The sequence below is a fragment of the Lepidochelys kempii genome, chromosome 5 (assembly GCF_965140265.1).
Source record: "Lepidochelys kempii isolate rLepKem1 chromosome 5, rLepKem1.hap2, whole genome shotgun sequence".
NCBI classification, from domain to species: domain Eukaryota; kingdom Metazoa; phylum Chordata; order Testudines; family Cheloniidae; genus Lepidochelys; species Lepidochelys kempii.
This window is the reverse complement of record NC_133260.1, coordinates 83,833,388-83,853,945: the sequence shown is the minus strand read 5'-3', so window position 1 is coordinate 83,853,945 and position 20,558 is coordinate 83,833,388. Positions and strand designations below refer to the sequence as shown.

Genomic DNA, 20,558 nt, shown 5'->3' with positions numbered 1-20,558 from the left:
CCAGCAGCAGAACCCAAGACTTTCAGCCCTTCTACATTAACCAGACTACACAATCTCTTCTACATACACAGACACAAGGTGATTTCTCTTTACTGGTACAGAATGTACTTTATGATGTGACCACTAAAATTTCCTCTTTCCTTCATTCTCGTGCCCTCATTTAACTCAAATCATAGCTCCACAAAGGAATAAAAAGCAGATAAACCATGGAAGATTCTCACTCACACCAATAAGGACCCAGGCGTAGCAAAGCACTTGAGCACATGCATGACTTTAAGCATGTTCTGAAATCCTCTTGACTTCAATGAGACTGGAGCATGTGCTTAAATGCTTTGCCTAGTTGGCTTAGTGCTGTAAAAGAATTCAGTGTTGAATAGGCATCCAACTGAAGTCCAGCTTAGTCTCCAATAGTCAGCTTCAGCTTCATCACTTTTTCAAATACCTAACTGAACCAAATAGGTAGAAGGGCTGCTGCCTCCTCTCGACACTTCTGGTATGGCCAGTTTAGCTGCTTTTCTCCTCCTCCTCATAGCCAGTTCTGATGGCGCCCTAGCACGGGTGAAGTAGTAACGTTCACAGATCTGAACCACTCTGGATATATCAATTTGCAAATTGGGTATTAGCAGAATACTCAGGGATTAAATGAAGCTCACATAGATTTTAATATCAGTAATCAAAACTGATGAAGATGTATAAAGATAAGCACCTCCTCTCTCACCCCCTCTTCTCTGCATCAGCCCCCAGATCAATCCCATTTCCTTATTCTACAAAGACAGAAAGCTACAGTGAATAAAATTAGCTACTGTGTTATTCAAGCCTTGCTTTCTTTACATTCCAAATTCAACGGACACTTCATATTGCTCAAAGCTTGACTCCCATTTTACACAGTATAGAGCAAAATCAGTAGGCATTTAATATTTTTCCATGGAGAACAGGAGACTAATTAAGCTCCCTATAGCCTGCTGTGCTAAAGATCAGCATGCATATTCTCTGGTTGGCAATCCCCCCAACTCTCACCTTTACAAGTACTGCAATGACCAACTTTTACCACAGATAAGCAATCCAGTATATATGTAAAGTATACTATTACAGTACAAGCAATCCAGGTATGTAGGATAGTCTATCAGGTTTGTTAAGGATATATGCCTAGAGGGATTCAATGCCCCACTTTAACTTTGGTTTATCATCAATCATTATTTTAACAGACAAATTACGTTAGTTCAGCAGAAGTGGGGTACAACACATTTGTAAAAAGATTTGTTCGAAACAAAGGGCTAGATGACATACTTGTCCAGATTAATTTTACAGAAGTGCTCTCAAGAAGCTCACTTGATTTAGCTTTGGCTTGGGAATTCCAAGGAAGTTTTGTCAGTCATACAGAACAACTCAAATTTATAAGTGATCATAGTACAATTTCAAACTTTATACAATATACTACATTGCCACATAGCTTTGGTTCCAATGTAATAAACTGAACTTTGTAGTATTTATTTCCTGATAACACAAGGTAAAAAAAGAGAGAGTTGCATGCAAAATACATAATCAGGTAGAGATTCAAAATTACAATTTACCCCTTTTCTCTTTAAAATTTCAGATTATGATGTTTTATGAAGCACATTTCTAAACTGTTGTTCCATTCCTCCTGCCTAACTAATGTACAAACTTTGATACCACTTAACACCATTACTGGCTTATGTTCCCCTAATCTTTCCATTCCTTTTTTCTCTATCCATTACTTTTTCCTGAATGCCACCCAACCCACTTCTGTTTCTGCTTTTCTTTACACTAGCACAATGGGAGCCAGTGTTCCACTGTGACAAGCTGGTCAAGTCAGATAACAGTAACCTGCCTCAATTTTTCCATCTGTAAAATGGGAATAATAATGCTGGCCTACCTCACAAGGTTGTTGTTCTTGGGTTAAATCCTGGCCTAACTAAACTTAATGACTAAACTCCCATAGACTTCAATGGGCCCAGGATTTCACCCAATTAAACAATCTGAGATCATTGTAGGAATTTCACTACTATACTAATCTAGTTCAGCCACACACAGGGTACACAAGAAAGTGGTTTTCCAGGGTTGAGATTAGTTAGCAGATTAATAAAACAATTCAGACAATGTCACTGAGTTTTTAATGCTGACACTAAAAGCTCTGGGACATAGCACATCCCCACTCAGGGGATGTTCTTGTTGTTCAGTAATACGGATAGAAGCACAGAGAGGAGAGCAGCCTCTAAGGGACTATTATATTCTCGCTGTGCATGAGTTGAAAAGGGGCAGAAGATGGGCAGAGCATTAGCTCTGCGTCCTTGTCCCAACAGGCCAGCCAGCACACCTGTGCTGGATAACCAATGGGATATGCCATGCCATTCTGGTAAAAGGTACTGCACTCCCTCCCCAAATAGGGGGGGAATCAGGAGGTAGATTGAGACATTAAAGCCCAATCTCCTTCCTGCTCTGCTCCTGGGGCAACAGAGCTCTGTGCTGCCCCATACGTGGCCTTGTAGCAAAGCCACAATTTAGCCCTGTACATGAACTTGAATAATTTCAAGAGCTTTTGGAATCTGGGAATTGCCTAATACCAAAAATACATTTCTGAATATGGGCCTGTTGTTATTTTATGATACTGTAAAATGAAAAGGGATGGATTAAAACTTTTGAAAATCTTTCTGAACTAAGACTTCTAGTAGCAGCCTCAAACATGCACAGAATTCTTATTAAGAAAAGAATTATATCAGGATCAGTTTTTTCTTAGAGCCAGCACAGAATTTAGTCACTAAAAATACAAGGCATAGGACAGCAACAGTTAAAGGACATTAGCTTTACTACAGTACACACAGTACAAGGTTTTAGCATGGAAAATTAAGCCACATGGCAACAGCTCTAATTTCTTTCCACTGTCTACCTGTCCATTTACATGACACATTCTTCTACAGAATGGGAAACTGTAGCTATGTTATTAACTAAATTGGTGGTCCTGACAAAAACCTTCTGCAAGAACGAGAAATGTGTGTAAGGAACAGCAGATTCAGAGGAACTGGAAGGTATAAATGTTCCTAATGGTACATTCTGACATTTTGGGGTTAATCTATCCTGGTTCTTATATGAAAGCCAGAGTGGCAAGGTAGGCAGTTGTCAAACACCAAGGAAAGAGGAGAAGCCTTCTGTATTTTACTGTTAAACACTAAAGCAAAAATCAAAAATTGGAGCTTATCCTATATAATATTTTAAACTTATAAAAAACTTGCTTCAAATGTGGTTCACTTCATCCCAAAACACTATGCGGGGCTACCAGCTCTTGCTGATCCAATTCAGCTTTTCTGAAGGCAGATGCATCTCTTTGTGACCGACATGAGACATTAGTTCTGGAAATACATTCTCAGTGACAGAGCATTACTGACCATGACTGACTACAAAAGATCAGAAAACATTTGAGAATTTCTTTTTAAAATGGTGCCCTGATTAGCAGAAGCTTCAAAAGCAGTTTTTCTTTCAGAGTTTTAGGCAAATAACCTGTGCTCCTCCTAGCAAGCCCTTAAATTAATCTAACAAAAAAATGCCAAACCCTTTTTCAATGTGCTGACAATTGTAGAATTATACATTATTCACACACATACACACTACATACAAACATTTCATTCCTCCAACAGAAGACTAGGCATAATTCTTGCACACATTTTTTAAGATATCTGGCTTTAACACCTATTTCACTAATAACCCAATGAAAAGGTATAATGTTACTACCACTATCTTTAATTGCTCATCAGAGATCACCATTTTATTCACAAACACGTACAAGAGAAATACCCAATGATTTCCATGATTTCCCTGCATTTACGTAAATATACAGAAAAATGCTCCTTATTTACCTTGGTAATGTTTAATATTTTGACACTGCACCAGAGATTGTAAGACACAAGATAGGTCATTTAAACAAATAAAGCAGCCTATTAACTGTTAATGCAATATGAAGTGGCAAACAAAGTGAGGACCAGTAGAAACCTGCAATAAACTGGCAAACTGTCTCTTCTAATAAATGACACCTTTATCAAACCGATTTGACAGGCCATTAATGAGCTATATAATACAGAAACCTCAAATATCTGAGATTGATGGTTTGATAAGTAATTCTACGCTACAGCCTATACAAAAACGAAATATTTCTGAGTTATTGTGCCAGCTGAAGGTTCTATCTTGTATATTTCAACACTGAAATTTATACTATATTATAGGTCAAAAAAGTTTCAATGATTAAAGGGCACTGAATGATCATGTTTTGTCCACATTGGGTCAGAACCTGCACTTGCTTTTGCTAATGTGAGCGCAGAATCTGGCCCACTAGTTTTAAAAATACTCTGAACTACCAAAATTTTATTTGACTTGTTATGTGGGCTGGGGGTGGTTTATGCTGGGTTTGCTAATTAATTCTATTGTATGGTTGTATATATTAATTAAATTTAAGGCTACATTTTAGTCAGGGTATTTTTACTAAAAGTCATGGACAGGTCACGGGCAGTAAACAAAAATCCATGGCCCGTGACCTGTCCATGACTTTTATTAAAAACACCCATGACTAAAACTTGGGGGTGGGTGGGGGGGCTGCCCAGGGCCCATGCAGGTGCTGGGGAGGGGTTGGGGGGGGCAGGCTCCCTACCTGTTTCCACACCTCCCCCTGGCCCCCACCCCTCCCGCAGCAGCAGTTTGGGTGTTGGAGGGGGCAGAGGATGGGGTGAGGCAGGCTCTGCGGGGGCAGTGCCATCCACCTAGCAGCTGAGCAAGGGAGACATCGATGCTTCCAGGGGAGCCCCCCAGGTAAGCACTGCCCAGAGCCCATGACAAACTTGCAGCCTTAATTATGTTCAGGTGCCCAACGCTGTAGGGATAGGTGTTTTTTGTACAAATAGGGAGAAGAAACACACAAATTACAAGTTTCAGAGTAGTAGCCGTGTTAGTCTGTATTCGCAAAAAGGAGTACTTGTGGCACCTTATAGACTATCAAATTTATTTGAGCATAAGCTTTTGTGAGCTACAGCTCGATGAAGTGAAAGCTTATGCTCAAATAAATTTGTTAGTCTCTAAGGTGCCACAAGTACTCCTTTTCTTCTTACAAATTACAAAATGTTTGTCAGCCTTAACCACAGAAATCTCTTCTATTAGAAATAGAACTAGCGGATGAAAACGTTTGTCAGCAGCAGGTCCCTTCTGGTGGCCATATTCATAGTTTATATCACACTTTGTGTAGCGCTGCTTACACAATACACTAGCAATCAGATCAGATTAATTTAAATTAATCACTAAACAATCAATTTAAATCACTTATTTTAATCACTGTTTAAATTAGCAAGCAGGAAACCTTGATTGAACTCATTGATTTTAATCTTGTTTTGAATTTGTACTTTTTAATTATTTTCCTAAAGAAAGGTTGATTCTCATTAGTTGTTAATCATTAAAACATGTTGATTTGCAAATATATACAGCCTTTACACTAAATATGAGGCTTCTTTTTGCTAACCAGGTGCATACATTATAACTATACACTTTATAAATGCAATTTTACAGCTTAATATTTATTCAGAGTCTTAATTTTTCCAAACTTATTTGAGAAAATGGTGAGTAATGCATTTATTTCCTAGATGATTAACTTTTTACTTGTGATTTGTGTCAAGCTCTTTCAATGGAAATTCAAATTAAAAAAGCACAAAACAGCATTTTTAAATGTTATTCGTTAAATAAAGCAAGCTTAATTGTGTTGAATACATAAAAAAGAAGTTTATCACAAAAATTATCGAAAATGTTATGCATTTAAAACTGGATTAATAAGAAAAATATTCTCTGTAGCTAGTGAACTGAATTGATGGTTTCAAGATTTTAGAACCAGTAGATCTCACCCTCTCACACTTTTTTTTAATTCATAGATTGGAAGAGGAAAACAAATTTTCTTGCTTTTTCAAATCCCAACTTTGTTTCTTAAACTTTGAATGAACTATTCATTGAACTTAACTAGCTGAAGAAACCAAAATGAAGAAATTAGGCTCTCTGCGCCTGCAAAAAAGGCTACTGCTGTCAAAAGCTGGTTTAGCACTTTTGGTCCCAGGTGCTTAACCAGTGATTTCCACCAGTTCAGTGGTCTGACTTTCTTTAAAGCTTGGCAGTAATCACGTACTGCTTAGTATATTTTTTATTTAAATGATAAAGTCAAAATTATATAATCTAACATAAGTTGCCAATTTCAAACTTAAATTTAAATGTGTTTATTTTAAAAAGAAAACTATTTCATTTAAATCAAAAAACCTGATTTCTTAATGAAAAAAAATAGCATTTTTTATCTATCCCGCAGTACAGTGTATTCATTTAATATCGATCATGGACAGAAAGAGATGGGTTATAAACTGAAGGTTCCACTTGAGTTAGACCTTTAAACGGATAGCAATGGCAGTGTTTTAAAGGGGCTCTAATGTTAGCTTTTTTCTGTAATTCACAACGTTGTTAACAGTGTTCTGGAATATACCACAGAATGAAGCAGAATTACAGAAAGGTGATGTTAAAAAGATTAGATAAAGGCAGGTCTGTTTCTTGTACTATATAAAGATTTTGCTACAAAGTTAAAATGGTCTCTAAAGAAGATAGAATACACGTGTACTTTGCATCTTTTGGCTTTCCTCTTCACTTCAGAGGGCTTTACCGCCATCTTGGAGCCCAAAACTAGGGAGAAAAGGATGGAGAATAGTGCCATTTTTTGGTCCTAGGCACCTCCCAAAAACCTAAAACCTACAGGAAAAAAAAAGCCCTACCAAGCGGTAAAAGGCCTAAAAGGAAAGTTTTTCAGGCAAAATGAATTATTTAAAGTAGGGCTGTCAAGCAATTAAAAAAATTAATTATGATTAAGCATGCTGCTAAACAATAGAATACCATTTATTTTAAATATTTTTGGATGTTTACTACATTTTCAAATATATTCATTTCAATTACAAACACTGAATACAAAGCGTACAGTCCTCACATTTATTTTTTATTACAAATATTTGCACTGTAAAAACAAATAATTTTTCAATTCACCTCTTACAAGCACTGTAGTGCAATCTCTTTGTCATGAGAGTTGAACTTACAAATGTCGAATTATGTACAAAAAAACTGCATTCAAAAATAAAATAATGTAAAACTTCAGAGCCTACAAGTCCCCTTAGTCCTAATTCTTGGTCAGCCAATCACTCAGACAAACGAGCAGGGTGGATTTGATTTAAATCATGATTTAAATCACTAGTCAGGAAGACTCGATTTAACCATGAATTTCTACATAAAAGTGCATTCTTCTTGGTTGTTATAACCTTACCACATATTCTTCACAACTCAGATATAGATGTAGGTTTCATCTTTAGAACGTACACACTATACATTTTTTCAGGGATGTGTTTTGAAAACTTTTCTGATTAGTTTTACGGGTCTATCAGAAAATGAATGCTCATTTGGTTATTTCATTTACCAAAGGCAATTGAAGCAGATATTTATGAAGTCACTAGGAGGTGAACTATCATCAATATTTGGAGGATTTCCTTGCCATGCTCTATTAGGAGAAGAACATCACCAGACAGACATTTACATTGTTTTATTTAACTAAAACAACAATGTTATGTATTCTGGATTTTTTTCTTCAACAGCAAACATATAATATTTTAACAAAACAAGCATATGAATTTCTGAATTTAAACATTCAAGTTTTTTAAAATCAAGTTTCTTTTTGTTAAAATTGTTTTTAAAAAAGAAAAATTAAATCAAGGTCAACATGAGAAACTTAAAATATTGGCTTCTGCAGCTAATTCAATCGTCTTCACCTTCATTTTCCTGTTTGTTCATAATCTGGAAAAGAAAAACAAGCTTTCCTGCTTTTTCAGGTCCCAAACGATTTCTCAGTTTGGAATGATTTAGTCCAAAGGAAGAAAATATTCTTTCTACACCAGCAAAAAAAAGCTACTGCTGTTAAAAGTGAGATGATCACTTCAACAGTCTCTGAATCCAAGTGCTTAAGTGACTTCCACCAAGTCACCGGTGTGACTTGCTTTAAAACATCATCAGCAAACATATTTCTTGAATGGTTCTTATTCCCAAAGTGGGTCTCTTTTACAGCCTGCTGCCATTATAGGTTTGCCCTTCTAGTGAGAGAATGGTATGGTAGCTCTCAAATCAATGAAGGCTACACTCAGAAAGACCGCAAGACTTCTGGAATATGCTGCTCAAACAGTTTCACTTTTCAGAGTAACAGCCGTGTTAGTCTGTCTTTGCAAAAAGAAAAAGGAGTACTTGTGGCACCTTAGAGACTAACCAATTTATTTGAGCATGAGCTTTCGTGAGCTACAGCTCACTTCATCGGATGCATACCGTGGAAACTGCAGTAGACATTATATACAAACAGAGACCATGAAACAATACCCCCTCCCAGCCCACCGTCCTGCTGGTAGCAGCTTATCTAAAGTGATCATCAAGTTGGGCCATTTCCAGCACAAATCCAGGTTTTCTCACCCTCCGCCCCCCCACCCCCCCACAAACTCACTCTCCTGCTTTTATTTGAGCATGAGCTTTCGTGAGCTACAGCAGGAGAGTGAGTTTGGGGGGGGGGGGGCGGAGGGTGAGAAAACCTGGATTTGTGCTGGAAATGGCCCAACTTGATGATCACTTTAGATAAGCTATTACCAGCAGGACAGTGGGGTGGGAGGGGGTATTGTTTCATGGTCTCTGTGCGTATATAATGTCTACTGCAGTTTCCACGGTATGCATCCGATGAAGTGAGCTGTAGCTCACGAAAGCTCATGCTCAAATAAATTGGTTAGTCTCTAAGGTGCCACAAGTACTCCTTTTCTAGTTTCACTTTTGTTTCTACTGCCTGTACCTCCCTTCTCACATTTATCTCCAGACTTCTTCCCTTTGTCCAGATCAATTCCACCCCCAACAATCTTCTATTCATTGAACTTTTTGAAACTTCCCACTTTTAGAGAGACATAAGGGATTAATTCTGTGTACACAAATTTGCAAAGGGACAATAGGGTTGAGGTCTGTTATTTCTCACCTCTATGTATTATTTATTTATTTATAATAATTTTTGCTGTTAACAAGCATGTTACCTCTGAAGACTCAAATCCACAGTTTGAGAACTAAGCAAAACTAAGCATCTCTGATGGTATTTTCTAGACTGAGCACTGAGTCCCATTGGGTAGATAGAAAAATTAACCTAAATAATCTATGCAGAAGCCCCTGGAACCCCATAAGATTGGGTCCCTAATCCATGAACTATTGGAAATCATTTGCAAACATTTTCTTAAACATTACATGTCTCATACTATAGAATTAGAATGTATAATCCCTATTCCATGATGAGATATCTTTGAGCTAGAATGTATCTTAATTAAACCTATCTTTAGATAAAATGTTTTTTGAGGAAAAAAATCTGATTTAAATAAAAACTGGATTTTTTTGATTTTATCCACCCTGCAAAAACACTGGTTACAATTCACAGGAGATAATGCTGCTTGCTTCTTGTTTACAATGTCACCTGAAAGTGAGAATAGGCGTTCACATGACACTGTTGTAGTTGGTGTTGCAAGATATTTACATGCCAGATGCGCTAAAAATTCATATGTCCTTTCAACCACCATTCCAGAGGACATGCTTCCATGCTGATGATGGGCTCTTCTTGATAACGCTCCAAAGCGGTACAGACCAACATGTTCATTTTCACCATGTGAGTCATATGCCACCAGCAGAAGGCTGATTTTCTTTTTTGGTGGTTTGGATTCTGTTGTTTCTGCATCAGTGTTGCTCTTTTAAGACTTCTGAAAGCATGCTCCACACCTCGTCCCTCTCGGTTTTTGGACAGCACTTCAGATTCTTAAACCTTTGATCGAATGCTGTAGCTATCTTTAGAAATCTCACATTGGTACCTTCTTTGTGTTTTGTCAAATCTGCTGTGAAAGTGTTCTTAAAATGAACATGTGCTGGTTCATCATCCGAGACTGCTATAATATGAAATATATGCAGAATGTGGATAAAACAAAGCAGGAGACACACAATTCTCCCCCTGTGGAGTACAGTCACAAGTTTAATTTTTTTTTCCAACTAACATCAGCAGCATGGAAGCATGTCCTCTGGAATGGTGGCCCAAGCATGAAGGGGCATACGAATGTTTTGCATAACTGGCACTTAAATACCTTGCAACGACAACTACAAAAGTGCCATGTGAATGCCTGTTCTCACTTTCAGGTCACATTGTAAATAAGAAGCAGGCAGCAGTACCTCCCATCAATGTAAACAAACTTGTTTGTCTTAGTGATTGGCCAAATAAGAAGTAGGACTGAGTGGACTTATAGGTGCTAAAGTTTTACACTGTTTTGTTTGAGTGCAGTTATATAACCAAAAAAAATTCTGCATTTGTAAGTTACACTTTCACGATAAAGAGATTGCACTTCAGTACTTGTATGAGGTGAATTGAAAAATACTATTTCTTTTATCATTTTTAGTGCATATATTTGTAATAAAAAATAATGTAAAGTGAGCACTGTGCACTTTGTATTCTGTGTTGTAATTGAAATCAATATTGAAAATGTAGAAAAACATCTAAAATATTTAATAAATTTCAATTGGTAGTCTAGTGTTTAACAGTGTGATTAATTTTTTTAATCACAATTAATTTTTTTCAGTTAATCGCGTGAGTTAAGTGTGACAGCCCTAATTTAAGGTTTTTTTAATGCTCTGTAGTCCCAGACAGGAGGAATCCTGGAGACCACCTGTTGAAGCAGGCTGGAAGAATAACCCGGGGTTTTCCAAGAGGTGGAAGTCAAACTTTCTTGTGAACAGCAGTCTTGTCCTGTTTCCTGGAGCTTGAGGGCAAGCCTAGATATGATGGAGAACACAAGCACACACTTTCTATACCTTTTGTATCTTTCCTCTGACGGAGCCAAAAATATCAAAAACTATGCTGTTAGTACTTATGAGGCATCCAAAATTTCTTAGATGTTTTATAGACGAAGAATGAAGCCACAGAATCTATGATGAAAGGACTTCATATTTAAGAAACATGATACATTCTGAGCATGGAACGGAATATAAGCAACATAACTGAACAAAGTGAAGTATGTGTCTATTTTGCTTCCATGATTTTTATTTTACAACATCAATTTTTGTCATCACTTCTCTGTGGAAGGATTAATCTTTACAAGCCTTGTGGAAGAAATGTGTTTTAGTGATGGACTTGAAGGAACAGTGGATCAGGTTAGGGAATGGGTTCAAGGTGTGGTGGCTGGCACAGTAGAAGACATATAAAATAGATTGGGACAAGGACATGAAAGTTGTGGCTTAGCTTGAGTAATGGGGACAATGCTTACATATTTCCTATTTTGGAAGGAACAAATCATTACATGCGGATATCTTTTATGCTAAATCTAGCATATTCCATATTTGTTCATTTGCATGATTCTTTTAAAAATTATTACGCAGGCTGAAGAGTAACTGCAGCGTGAAATCTTTTGGGTTAGAATGATAAGGTGCTGCCTGAAGCTGGATATATCATCATAAGCAATTTACATTTTTGGGGGCTTTGATTTATTACTCTGAGTCCTTGTACTAGGATGCTGCTAGTGTAATTAGATGTATAAAATGTGCAACTGCATTAAACATTAATACACAGGATACATGAAAAAATCTTCTGCAATTCATTTATCCTCATGGGCAGAGAATGCAGTCAGCAAGCAACTAGGAATGATTCATTTTAATATACAAAGATGAGTCTTCTAAAATTTTACTATTTTATAAAATAATCAAATAAATATGCAATGCATTACTCCAAATCTACCAAAATATTATTTTACAGTAAGTTTGAAGCCAGAGTACCTAATCAGCAATAGTCTTAATGTGTAAATATACCAACAATAGGGCATAGGGCCAGAAAAATCTCTTGTATGTTAGATCACTGCAATTCAGAAGCCGGGGAATTTGTTCACGTACCCTTAGTCAATTTCTAAGAACCAAATTTTAACCACCACCGAATAGCATGTGCATTACTACATAATTCAAAATACAAAAACGCTATTGTGCTAGCTCAGAGTTATACATATTAGATTAGAATTTAGCACTACATTCGATACGATGGTTGAGGGCAGCACAACTGATATATTCCAGCTGTCTCATGGGACACAGGAACTTCACAGTGTGTTGTTCACTAAGGATATATCTACACTGCAACATAAGTCCAGGCTCAGACTAGAGCTTTAGCCCAAACCCCTCTTCAATCTACACACAAATCACTCAGACTCGGGCTTGGCCATAGAGTTGTAGAAACCTGCGGGTACTGAGGGTCCAAACCAGGATTCAAGCCCTATTGCTTTGCAGTAACGATGCAGCCACCCTCCTCGCCTGCTACCTCCCCCGCCAACTGGGGCCCTCAAGAGTCCAATAAAAAGTATCCCACAATCCCATGGGCCAACTATCTACATCCTCCCTATCCCAAGAATCCTCAAATTGAGGCCAATGAAAACAGAAGCATCCCTCCTTTGTGTATTGCAGCAGCTCAGTGAATCAGCGCTAAGTCTTCCATTGTCTTCTGACCACTGAAATGCAAACACACCATCAGCAGCCTTGTGTTTGCAATGGAGGCTTAACAAGACAAGCCTTTGCAGCACACTGCTTCATGGTCACTGGAACAGAGGCAGATTTTGCTGATCCTTTGGTGTGAGGCCAGCAGAACAGTGGACTTCCGTTAGAGTACTAGGAATGACCAGGAATACCAGCAAATAGTGAAGAAGCTGGCAACGCTGCAAATATACCAGACTGATGACCAGTACAGAGATCTGATTAAGCACCTCAAGACTGAGTACAGGAACCAGAAACACACCTCAGACAACTTGCTGACTTCCTCATTTTAGGAGGAACTTGACTGGGTTCTGGGCACTGTGCTGGTCAGCTGGGATGGTGCCCTGCTGGCCTCAGAACCCAGCATGGGGAGTGATGGGAGCCAGCGGCAGGCACAGACTGAAGCCAACAAAGTGACTCAGTTGCTGAAACCCATCCCACAGGAGGCTCTGCTGCAGGAGCAGCACATTCTGGGGCCTAGTTCTGCCGCCCTTACATTGAACAGTACCGTCACAATGCAAGTACTTCCATGGATTCCACGAGGGCTGCTTGCAGAATGAGTTACTACTTAACCATGAGTAAGAGTGACATATTCATGCTTTTAATGTGTGTTGGGCTCTAGTGAGACAAAGTAGTTTTATGTGCACTGAGAATCATTCCCAGTTTTCAAAGAAATTATTTTAAGAAGTTTAGAGAAGTCATTGTATTTACCTGCCCAGAATGAAAAAGGGATTGATTTAGATTTGTCTTTTTTTTTTTTTTTGGTATAATGTTAATAATTTACTTAAATTCTGCAACCTGAAATTTCAGTCACATTTAGACAGAAGAGGAACACAGATAGAACTGGAATTTAAGAGCTCTAGGTCTCTTACGAACTACAACAATACTATCAGCCCACATGCAGTCACACAAAACTACTTCTCAGTCACACGCAAAATCCTTTGCAAAAGCTCTTATTGTACACATATGTGCCAGCCAGGTCCTTCAACCCTTGAAATGCAGCACTTCAGGAACAAGTGAAATGCTTTATAGGGTGCTACTTGTATCTTGGGGGTCAGGGAGAGGAAGGAGGAGCGCAAGTTACTGAGCAAATCCACATCAGAGACAGGAGTGGGTGAAGGCTTGCAGCCCCTATTCGGCTCTGAACTATAATCTCTATACTTTATTGGGGATCATGACCCACAAATTAAGAACTGTAGTACTAATGTATTATGTTAGCTGTAACATTTCATTTTGCACTCCCATACAGTAACATTATTGTAGCATAAAATTATAATCATTAGAAAATCAGCTATCTACAGCTCCTAAAAACAAGTGAAACATTTTTGGTTTCTACTGTTATTTATAAAATTAAAAAAATGCAAAGAGTCTGCAAGCTATATGGAATTGTACTATATATCCTAAGGGTGTATTAATTCTCTTAATTCCAGAATGCCATCACAACTCGCACATCATTAATCCTATTAACACATTTTGTCTTCAAACTATGTAAGTCATTAGGATACTGACACAGCAAGTCTTGAAAGACTGCAAGGTATTCATTCCACATTAGAGGAATTTTAACTCCCCATGTTGGTATCTGAGATATGAACTCCTCCCACAACTCTGTTTCATTAAAAATGACAGTAAGTTACATTTATAATGTGCACCAAGGAGGTTTAAATAGTTAAGTTTACTGATACTTCAGGATTCTTTTTGCTTTCAATCTTTTTGCAATTACTATTCCTGACAGTCTCAAAAAAGCAAGTAGGCATTACGCTTTTCAGTGGCTTTGACATTCCTTAAGTCAATACAAAACCAAATTCTCTGCGTTATTGTGAGCTGCATCACTTTGTGGTTCTTTTATTACTTCTAATTCAAATATACTCTCCTGCGTTCGCTGTACTGTCTCCCACATATTGACTGGGATAAAGAATTCTCCTTTCTGTACATCACTACTTGAACTGATCTGGATGCACTGCTCAACAGGATTGATCTTCCCAGGTGTAGTTGTGAAGACATCTCCAGAACTGCTAATCGAATTCCTGGCCTACTTTACCTGCATGATAGGTAGGTTTTCTCCCAGAAGCACAAGAGTATTGGATCCAGTGCCTGGTAGCAGAGGCCCTAAGTCTATTTCTTGAGTCTCAATATGAAAAAGAAAAAAAAACCCAACACTTCTCTACTGTTTCAGCATTTTAATAAATTCGTGTGGTACATCTGGGTACCCTGTCTTTTCCTGATTAATAGTATTAGATAGTTTATTTTGTCTTCCGGGCATGACGCTTTGAATTGCTTCTGTCTTGTATTCCTTCATGCTTTACTTAGCCATTATCACATCCATTCCTCCTTCTAGCAAAACTGAAATGATGGTGGTGCAAATCAAGTTAACTGATTGTAATACACATTCTCTCAAGATGTCATCAAAAAATCCTTCAGAGTGGCAGCTAAACACTGGTGAAATCCTAACCTTACAATTGAAGTAAATGGCAAAAAAAGGGAGTTTTGCCATTGATTTCAGTGGGTCAGGATTGGAATTCCCACTTGATTTCTAAATATAAATATTCCCTTCCCTCAACCTCACCCAACCCCATCTTCAACTTAGCCTAAAATAGCAATAAAACAAGCTGAAGCTGGATTTTTATATTTCCAATTTTCCATCCATTTCATTTGGGCCCTTTGTTGTATTGCTCCCTCTACCTCCAACTTCCTTAGTATCTTTGCAAATCAAAATAGCCACGTCAGCCTGAAATAGATATGATTATTTCTACAGCACAGCTAAACAGAGATGCTAGATGATTTTTTTCATTTTCACTGAGCTTAGTCAAATGTACGAATTAAAAAAAAGAAGAACAATATACTTGATTACATACAGAAACAATGCAGAGATTCATACTTACAGGCTGAGGCTGTTCTGCAATACAGCAGTTGAAACACAACCAGAACTCACTCATTGTTTACAGTCTGACGTGTGAACACAGAGGATAAGAGCAAGCAGCAAAATTCCAAATCTCTGCTATAGAGCCTCCACGTAGAAAGTTCCTTAGCTCAACTACTGTGTAACGGACCGAAAGTGGAAAAGGTTTTTCTTCTGTTGTGAACTTTTCTCAATGGCAGTTAAGTCCTGGGATAATCAAGTTTGTGGCAAAGATGTAAAAGAGACTTCTCTCCGAATGCGTTAGTCCAAGCACCAAAGAAGCATGTATAAATGGTCTCTTGGTCCTTATTCTAAAGGCAATAACCTGAAAGAGAAAAGTGTGTCACGTCAGTAAGAAAGAAAACAGGTCTTTTTAAACTGACAGATTTCAGAATATACAGCCGAGAGGCCCTAACAAATATTTAAACCATGAATCACATATATGAACCCAAAAGATGCACACTTATTTCAATCACATTTTTTTTCTACAGACACACCACTAAAAATTGTGTAAGGCAGAGCCTCAAGTAGTACAAGGATTGCATGACTTCTTGTAATAAAATTACAGATAACGTAACCAGAATCTACACTTAGGAATAGTCCTGACTCGGAGAACGTTCATTAGCCATCTTTTTTCTTTTGGCTGCCCATTCTCCCTTCCAAGCCCCTTAAGCAAAAATAAATAAATAAATAAATAAATAAATAAAGGAAGTTCCGATCAGAGTCATAGGAGAAAAGGACAAAACTTCAGAGGGATATCTACCTTCTGACATCTCCTCCCACCAGCTTTTAAAATAAATAAAATAAAAGCAATATTCAATAAAAGCAATAATTTGTTCCAAGCACACTCAGATTAGGCCCAGTTACAGCCAGTTAAGATGCTGGGGGTGCAAATTTTAAGTATGTTGTAACTGGTTGCCCTGACAGTTGTTTTTGTAATGCTGATGGGGACCTTGCTATCCAAGTCACCCTTTTCTAATTCTGAAAAAAAAAAAAAGTTACCAATAAACTGAAGCTAATAAGGCACAAATTCCATCAACACAAATACTTTTCTTTCCCTCCCCTCTACCCTGATGCTCCATATACAATTCCATTCATAATGGGAAAAAACATGTGAAATGTGGGGCTGTCTTCTTAAAACACAAACTCCTAGTGTGGAACAACTGACACATTAAATTCCAGCCATTCTTTTGCTGAACTATAGAGTGGTTTTTTTTTTTAATTTTTGTTTAACCTTTAACCTGAAGTCTCCATCCTTTGCCCCCCAAGTAATTCCCTGGTGATTTTACTGTGGTCATTCCATTCACAATCTGTCTTATCCTTATTTTGTATATAAATGGAAAATTAAATGATTATAAAATTTATAAAGTTACACAATTAATTTTTTAAAATTTAAATACTGACTATATAAATGGTTTAATCCATTTATGGAAATCTAACATGCAAACTGCTGTACATTACTATTTAAACTACTGCATTACCTAGAGATTTCAAATAAGTTTGGGACTCATTGGGCTAGACAAAGTACAAAGAAAGAAAGGAGATTCTATCCTGATGAACTGACGGTCTAAATTTATGCATTCCAATTTTGCAAGGAACTTAGATGTCACGAAATTTGTCTCCAGCAAAGGTAATTAGATATTTGTGTTCATGTACAAGAATGTCATTCTAAGGAACAGAAACTATAGTAATAAGCAGTAGTAGAAGGAGAAATCATTTCTTGGCGGTACTGCACTCATGGGAGGGACACAAGGGGGGGGCATGTGACCTCCCATATGACTCCTCCCTGCCCCTCCCCAGCCCAGGACCCCCACACTCTCCCCGTCCCCTCTGACATCCCCCTTTGATACAAACATCAACATGCTTAACTACTCACTTTCCCCCCAAATATGTAGTATTTCAGTCTGTTTATAGGAATATGGGAGTTGGGTGAGGAGCCATTTCAACACATGTATGATTTATTAAAAGACAAATTTTAAGTAGAACTGTACCCTAAACTGCATTATGTTATTCACAGGTGCCAACTCTGTGGGTTCTCTGGGGCTGGAGCACCCATGGGGAAATTAGCGGGTGCTCCGCCCCCACCAACAGCCGAACTCCCCCTGATGATGGGACAGAGGGGGCATAGTGAGGACGTGGTGTGCTCAGGGGAGGAGGTGGAGAAGAGGCAGGGCAGGGGTGGATACTTGGGAGAAGGGGGTGGAATAGGGGCAGGAAGGGGGTGGAGCTAGGGTGGGAAAAGGCGGGATTGGGTGGAGACTTTGGGGAAGGGGTAGAATGGGGGTGGAGTGAGCCAGGGGCAGGAAGAGGCAGAAGGGAGGGGTCGAGCACCCACCAGACAGAGGGGAAGTCAGTACCTATAATGGTATTGTACCCAAACATCGCATTTCAACGCGGGATTCAACTTCCTTTAAAGGAACAGACTCCTGAAACTCCTACCAGTCCACAAAAAAGGACCATAGTCATGCAAATAATCCCATTGTCTTCAATGGGATTGATCAAATGATTAAGGGTTTACAGGATTAGGTTCCAAGTTTGTAAATTGTTCTGGATGAAACTGACAATGCCTTAGCTGTCAGATCAGAAGAAGCTTCATTCAAATAAAGGTGGAGAGATGTGTGATAAGTCTTAGCTCCGTTGCTAAGATGAGGAACACATTTTCAGCGAAGTTCTTGGCAGATTCCTGAGGCAGCTGGCTGGTTTAAGGCTGTCAGTGTCCGGCATTATAATCTTCACTTATAGTTCTCTCACCCACAAAGCTGGAAAATGGAGCATTTGTTTTCATTGTTTTGCTGCTCCAGTTCCAGTTCACAAAATGCATGTTAGACTAGTTTGGCTGCAAAGAAGAATTCTAGGTACACTGGGGACAACACCTGATTCCCATCAGGCTGCAGAACTGGGCTGACATCAGACTCCAAACATCCTCTGGTCAGTGCAAGCAGAGGCATTCCTCTAATGATTTGGACTTGATGTGATGCAGTATGGATGTCATGGATAATTCAGACCAATGGGGAGAAACAGAATAAAAACACGGTTTAAACAGCTTCCATCCCCCCATCCCTCCCCTCTTGAGGACTCCTGACCAATTTAACTGCACAGTGCATATGCTAACAAACTTAAATAAAGCCTTTGTTTAAGTTTGTTAGCATATGTATTGTGCTGTTAAATCCATGTAAAGAATGAATGTCCTCCCTAGTGCAGCCCCTCTCCCCAGAGGGGCAGGGGCTAGCCCCAAGTCTTTCTGGTACCCCACACCTGCTAAAAATCTCTTGCTGGTACTGTGTACTGGAGGTTACTACCCGACTTGCACCCCTGGTAATAACACTAATTTCTATATTTTTGATTTGAAGAAGCTACTAACAAAATTGACAGCCCCTGTACTTGACGATAGGCTTGACTACACTTGAAACGCTACAGCGGCACAGCTGTAAGCCACCTCCCTGAGAGGTGGTAGCTAGGTTAATGGAAGAATTCTTCTGTCGCCCTAGCAAGGTCTACACTAGTGGTTAGGTGGGCTTAACTACATTTCTCAAAGGTATGGATTTTCACATCCCCGAGCAACATAGCTCAGTCAACCTACCTTTTTAGTATAGACCAGACCTACATTTAACCACCCCAGAATTAGGATAAAATGGAAAAGGTATTCTACCAGCCCTTCTGGAAAAAGGGGTAAACTGTGAGGTGGCAAAATTTGCAGACGATACAAAATTACTAAAGATAGTTAAGACCCAGGCAGGATGCGAAGAGCTACAAAAGGATCTCTCAAAACTGGGTGACTGGGCAACAAAATGGCAGATGAAATTGCATGTTGATAAATGCAAAGTAATGCACATTGGAAAGCATAATTCCAACTATGCATATAAAATGATGGGGTCTAAATTAGCTGTTACCACCCAAGAAAGATCTTGGAATCCATGTGGATAGTTCTCTGAAAACATCCACTCAATGTGCAGCAGCAGTTAAAAAAGCAAATAGAACGCTGGGAATAATTAAGAAAGGGACAGATAATAGGACAGAAAATATCATGTTGCCTCTATATAAATCCATGGTAAGCCCACATCTTGAATACTGTGTGTAGATGTGGTCGCCTCATCTCAAAAAAGGTATATTGGAATTGGAAATGGTTCAGCAAAGGGCAACAAAAATTATTAGGGGTATGGAATGGCTTCCGTATGAGGAGAGATTAATAAGACTGGGACTTTTCAGCTTGGAAAAGAGACAGCTAAAGGGAGATATGATTGAGGTCTATAAAATCATGACTGGTATAGAGAAAGTGAATAAGGAATTGTTGTTTACTACTTCTCATAGTACAAGAACTAGGGGTCACCTAATGAAATTAATAGGCAGCAGGTTTAAAACAAATAAAAGGAAGTATTTCTTCACACAATGCACAGTCAACCTATGGAACTCCTTGTCAGAGGATGTTGTGAAGGCCAAGACCATAACAGGGTTCAAAAAAGAACTAGATAAATTAATGGAGGATAGGCCCATCAATGGCTATTAGTCAGGATGACCAAGAATGGTGTCCCTAGCCTCTGTTTGCCAGAAGCTGAGAATGAGCGACAGGGGATGGATCATTTGATGATTACCTGTTCTGTTCATTCCCTCGGGGGCACCTGGCACTGGCCACTGTCAGAAGACAGGATACTGGGCTAGATGGACCTTCTTATGTACTTATGTTCCCTCAATCCACTGCCAACACTATGGACAACAAGCAATTTTGCTTTTTTTAAAAAATAAAAATAAAAAAAAACTTGTAAATCTTTTAGCAGACTAAGGGATTTCAAAAGGAGGAACTGAGGCAGTGCAAACATGGAATATTTTCACTAGAGAAAAAATGCTTCTTAAGAAAACAAACACCATTCTGCCTCAAGATATTACATTATGCTAGAACAACAACAATGAAGTCCAGATGTGCATTAGCTGTTTTGATCTCTCAAGGAGACATAATCAAGACACTAAGCTACAGATCTACAAATATAGCCAGGTGAATGTGGATCAACTACCAACTAGTCAAGAAACAGCAAGTTTCCATGACAGCTGGCTGCCC

At 38.5% G+C, this 20,558-nt stretch overlaps 1 protein-coding gene across 1 annotated transcript in view; it reads right to left on the bottom strand.

Annotated features, from left to right (window-relative positions):
- The window catches only part of CDC42SE2 (CDC42 small effector 2), a 117,465-nt gene that overhangs the window by 29,970 nt on the left and 66,937 nt on the right, over positions 1-20,558 (bottom strand). The window contains exon 2 of the mRNA XM_073344880.1: positions 15,492-15,833. Within this exon, the coding sequence (XP_073200981.1) occupies positions 15,492-15,545 (54 nt within the window). The 5' untranslated portion in view covers positions 15,546-15,833. The remainder of the gene's footprint in view (positions 1-15,491; positions 15,834-20,558) is intronic.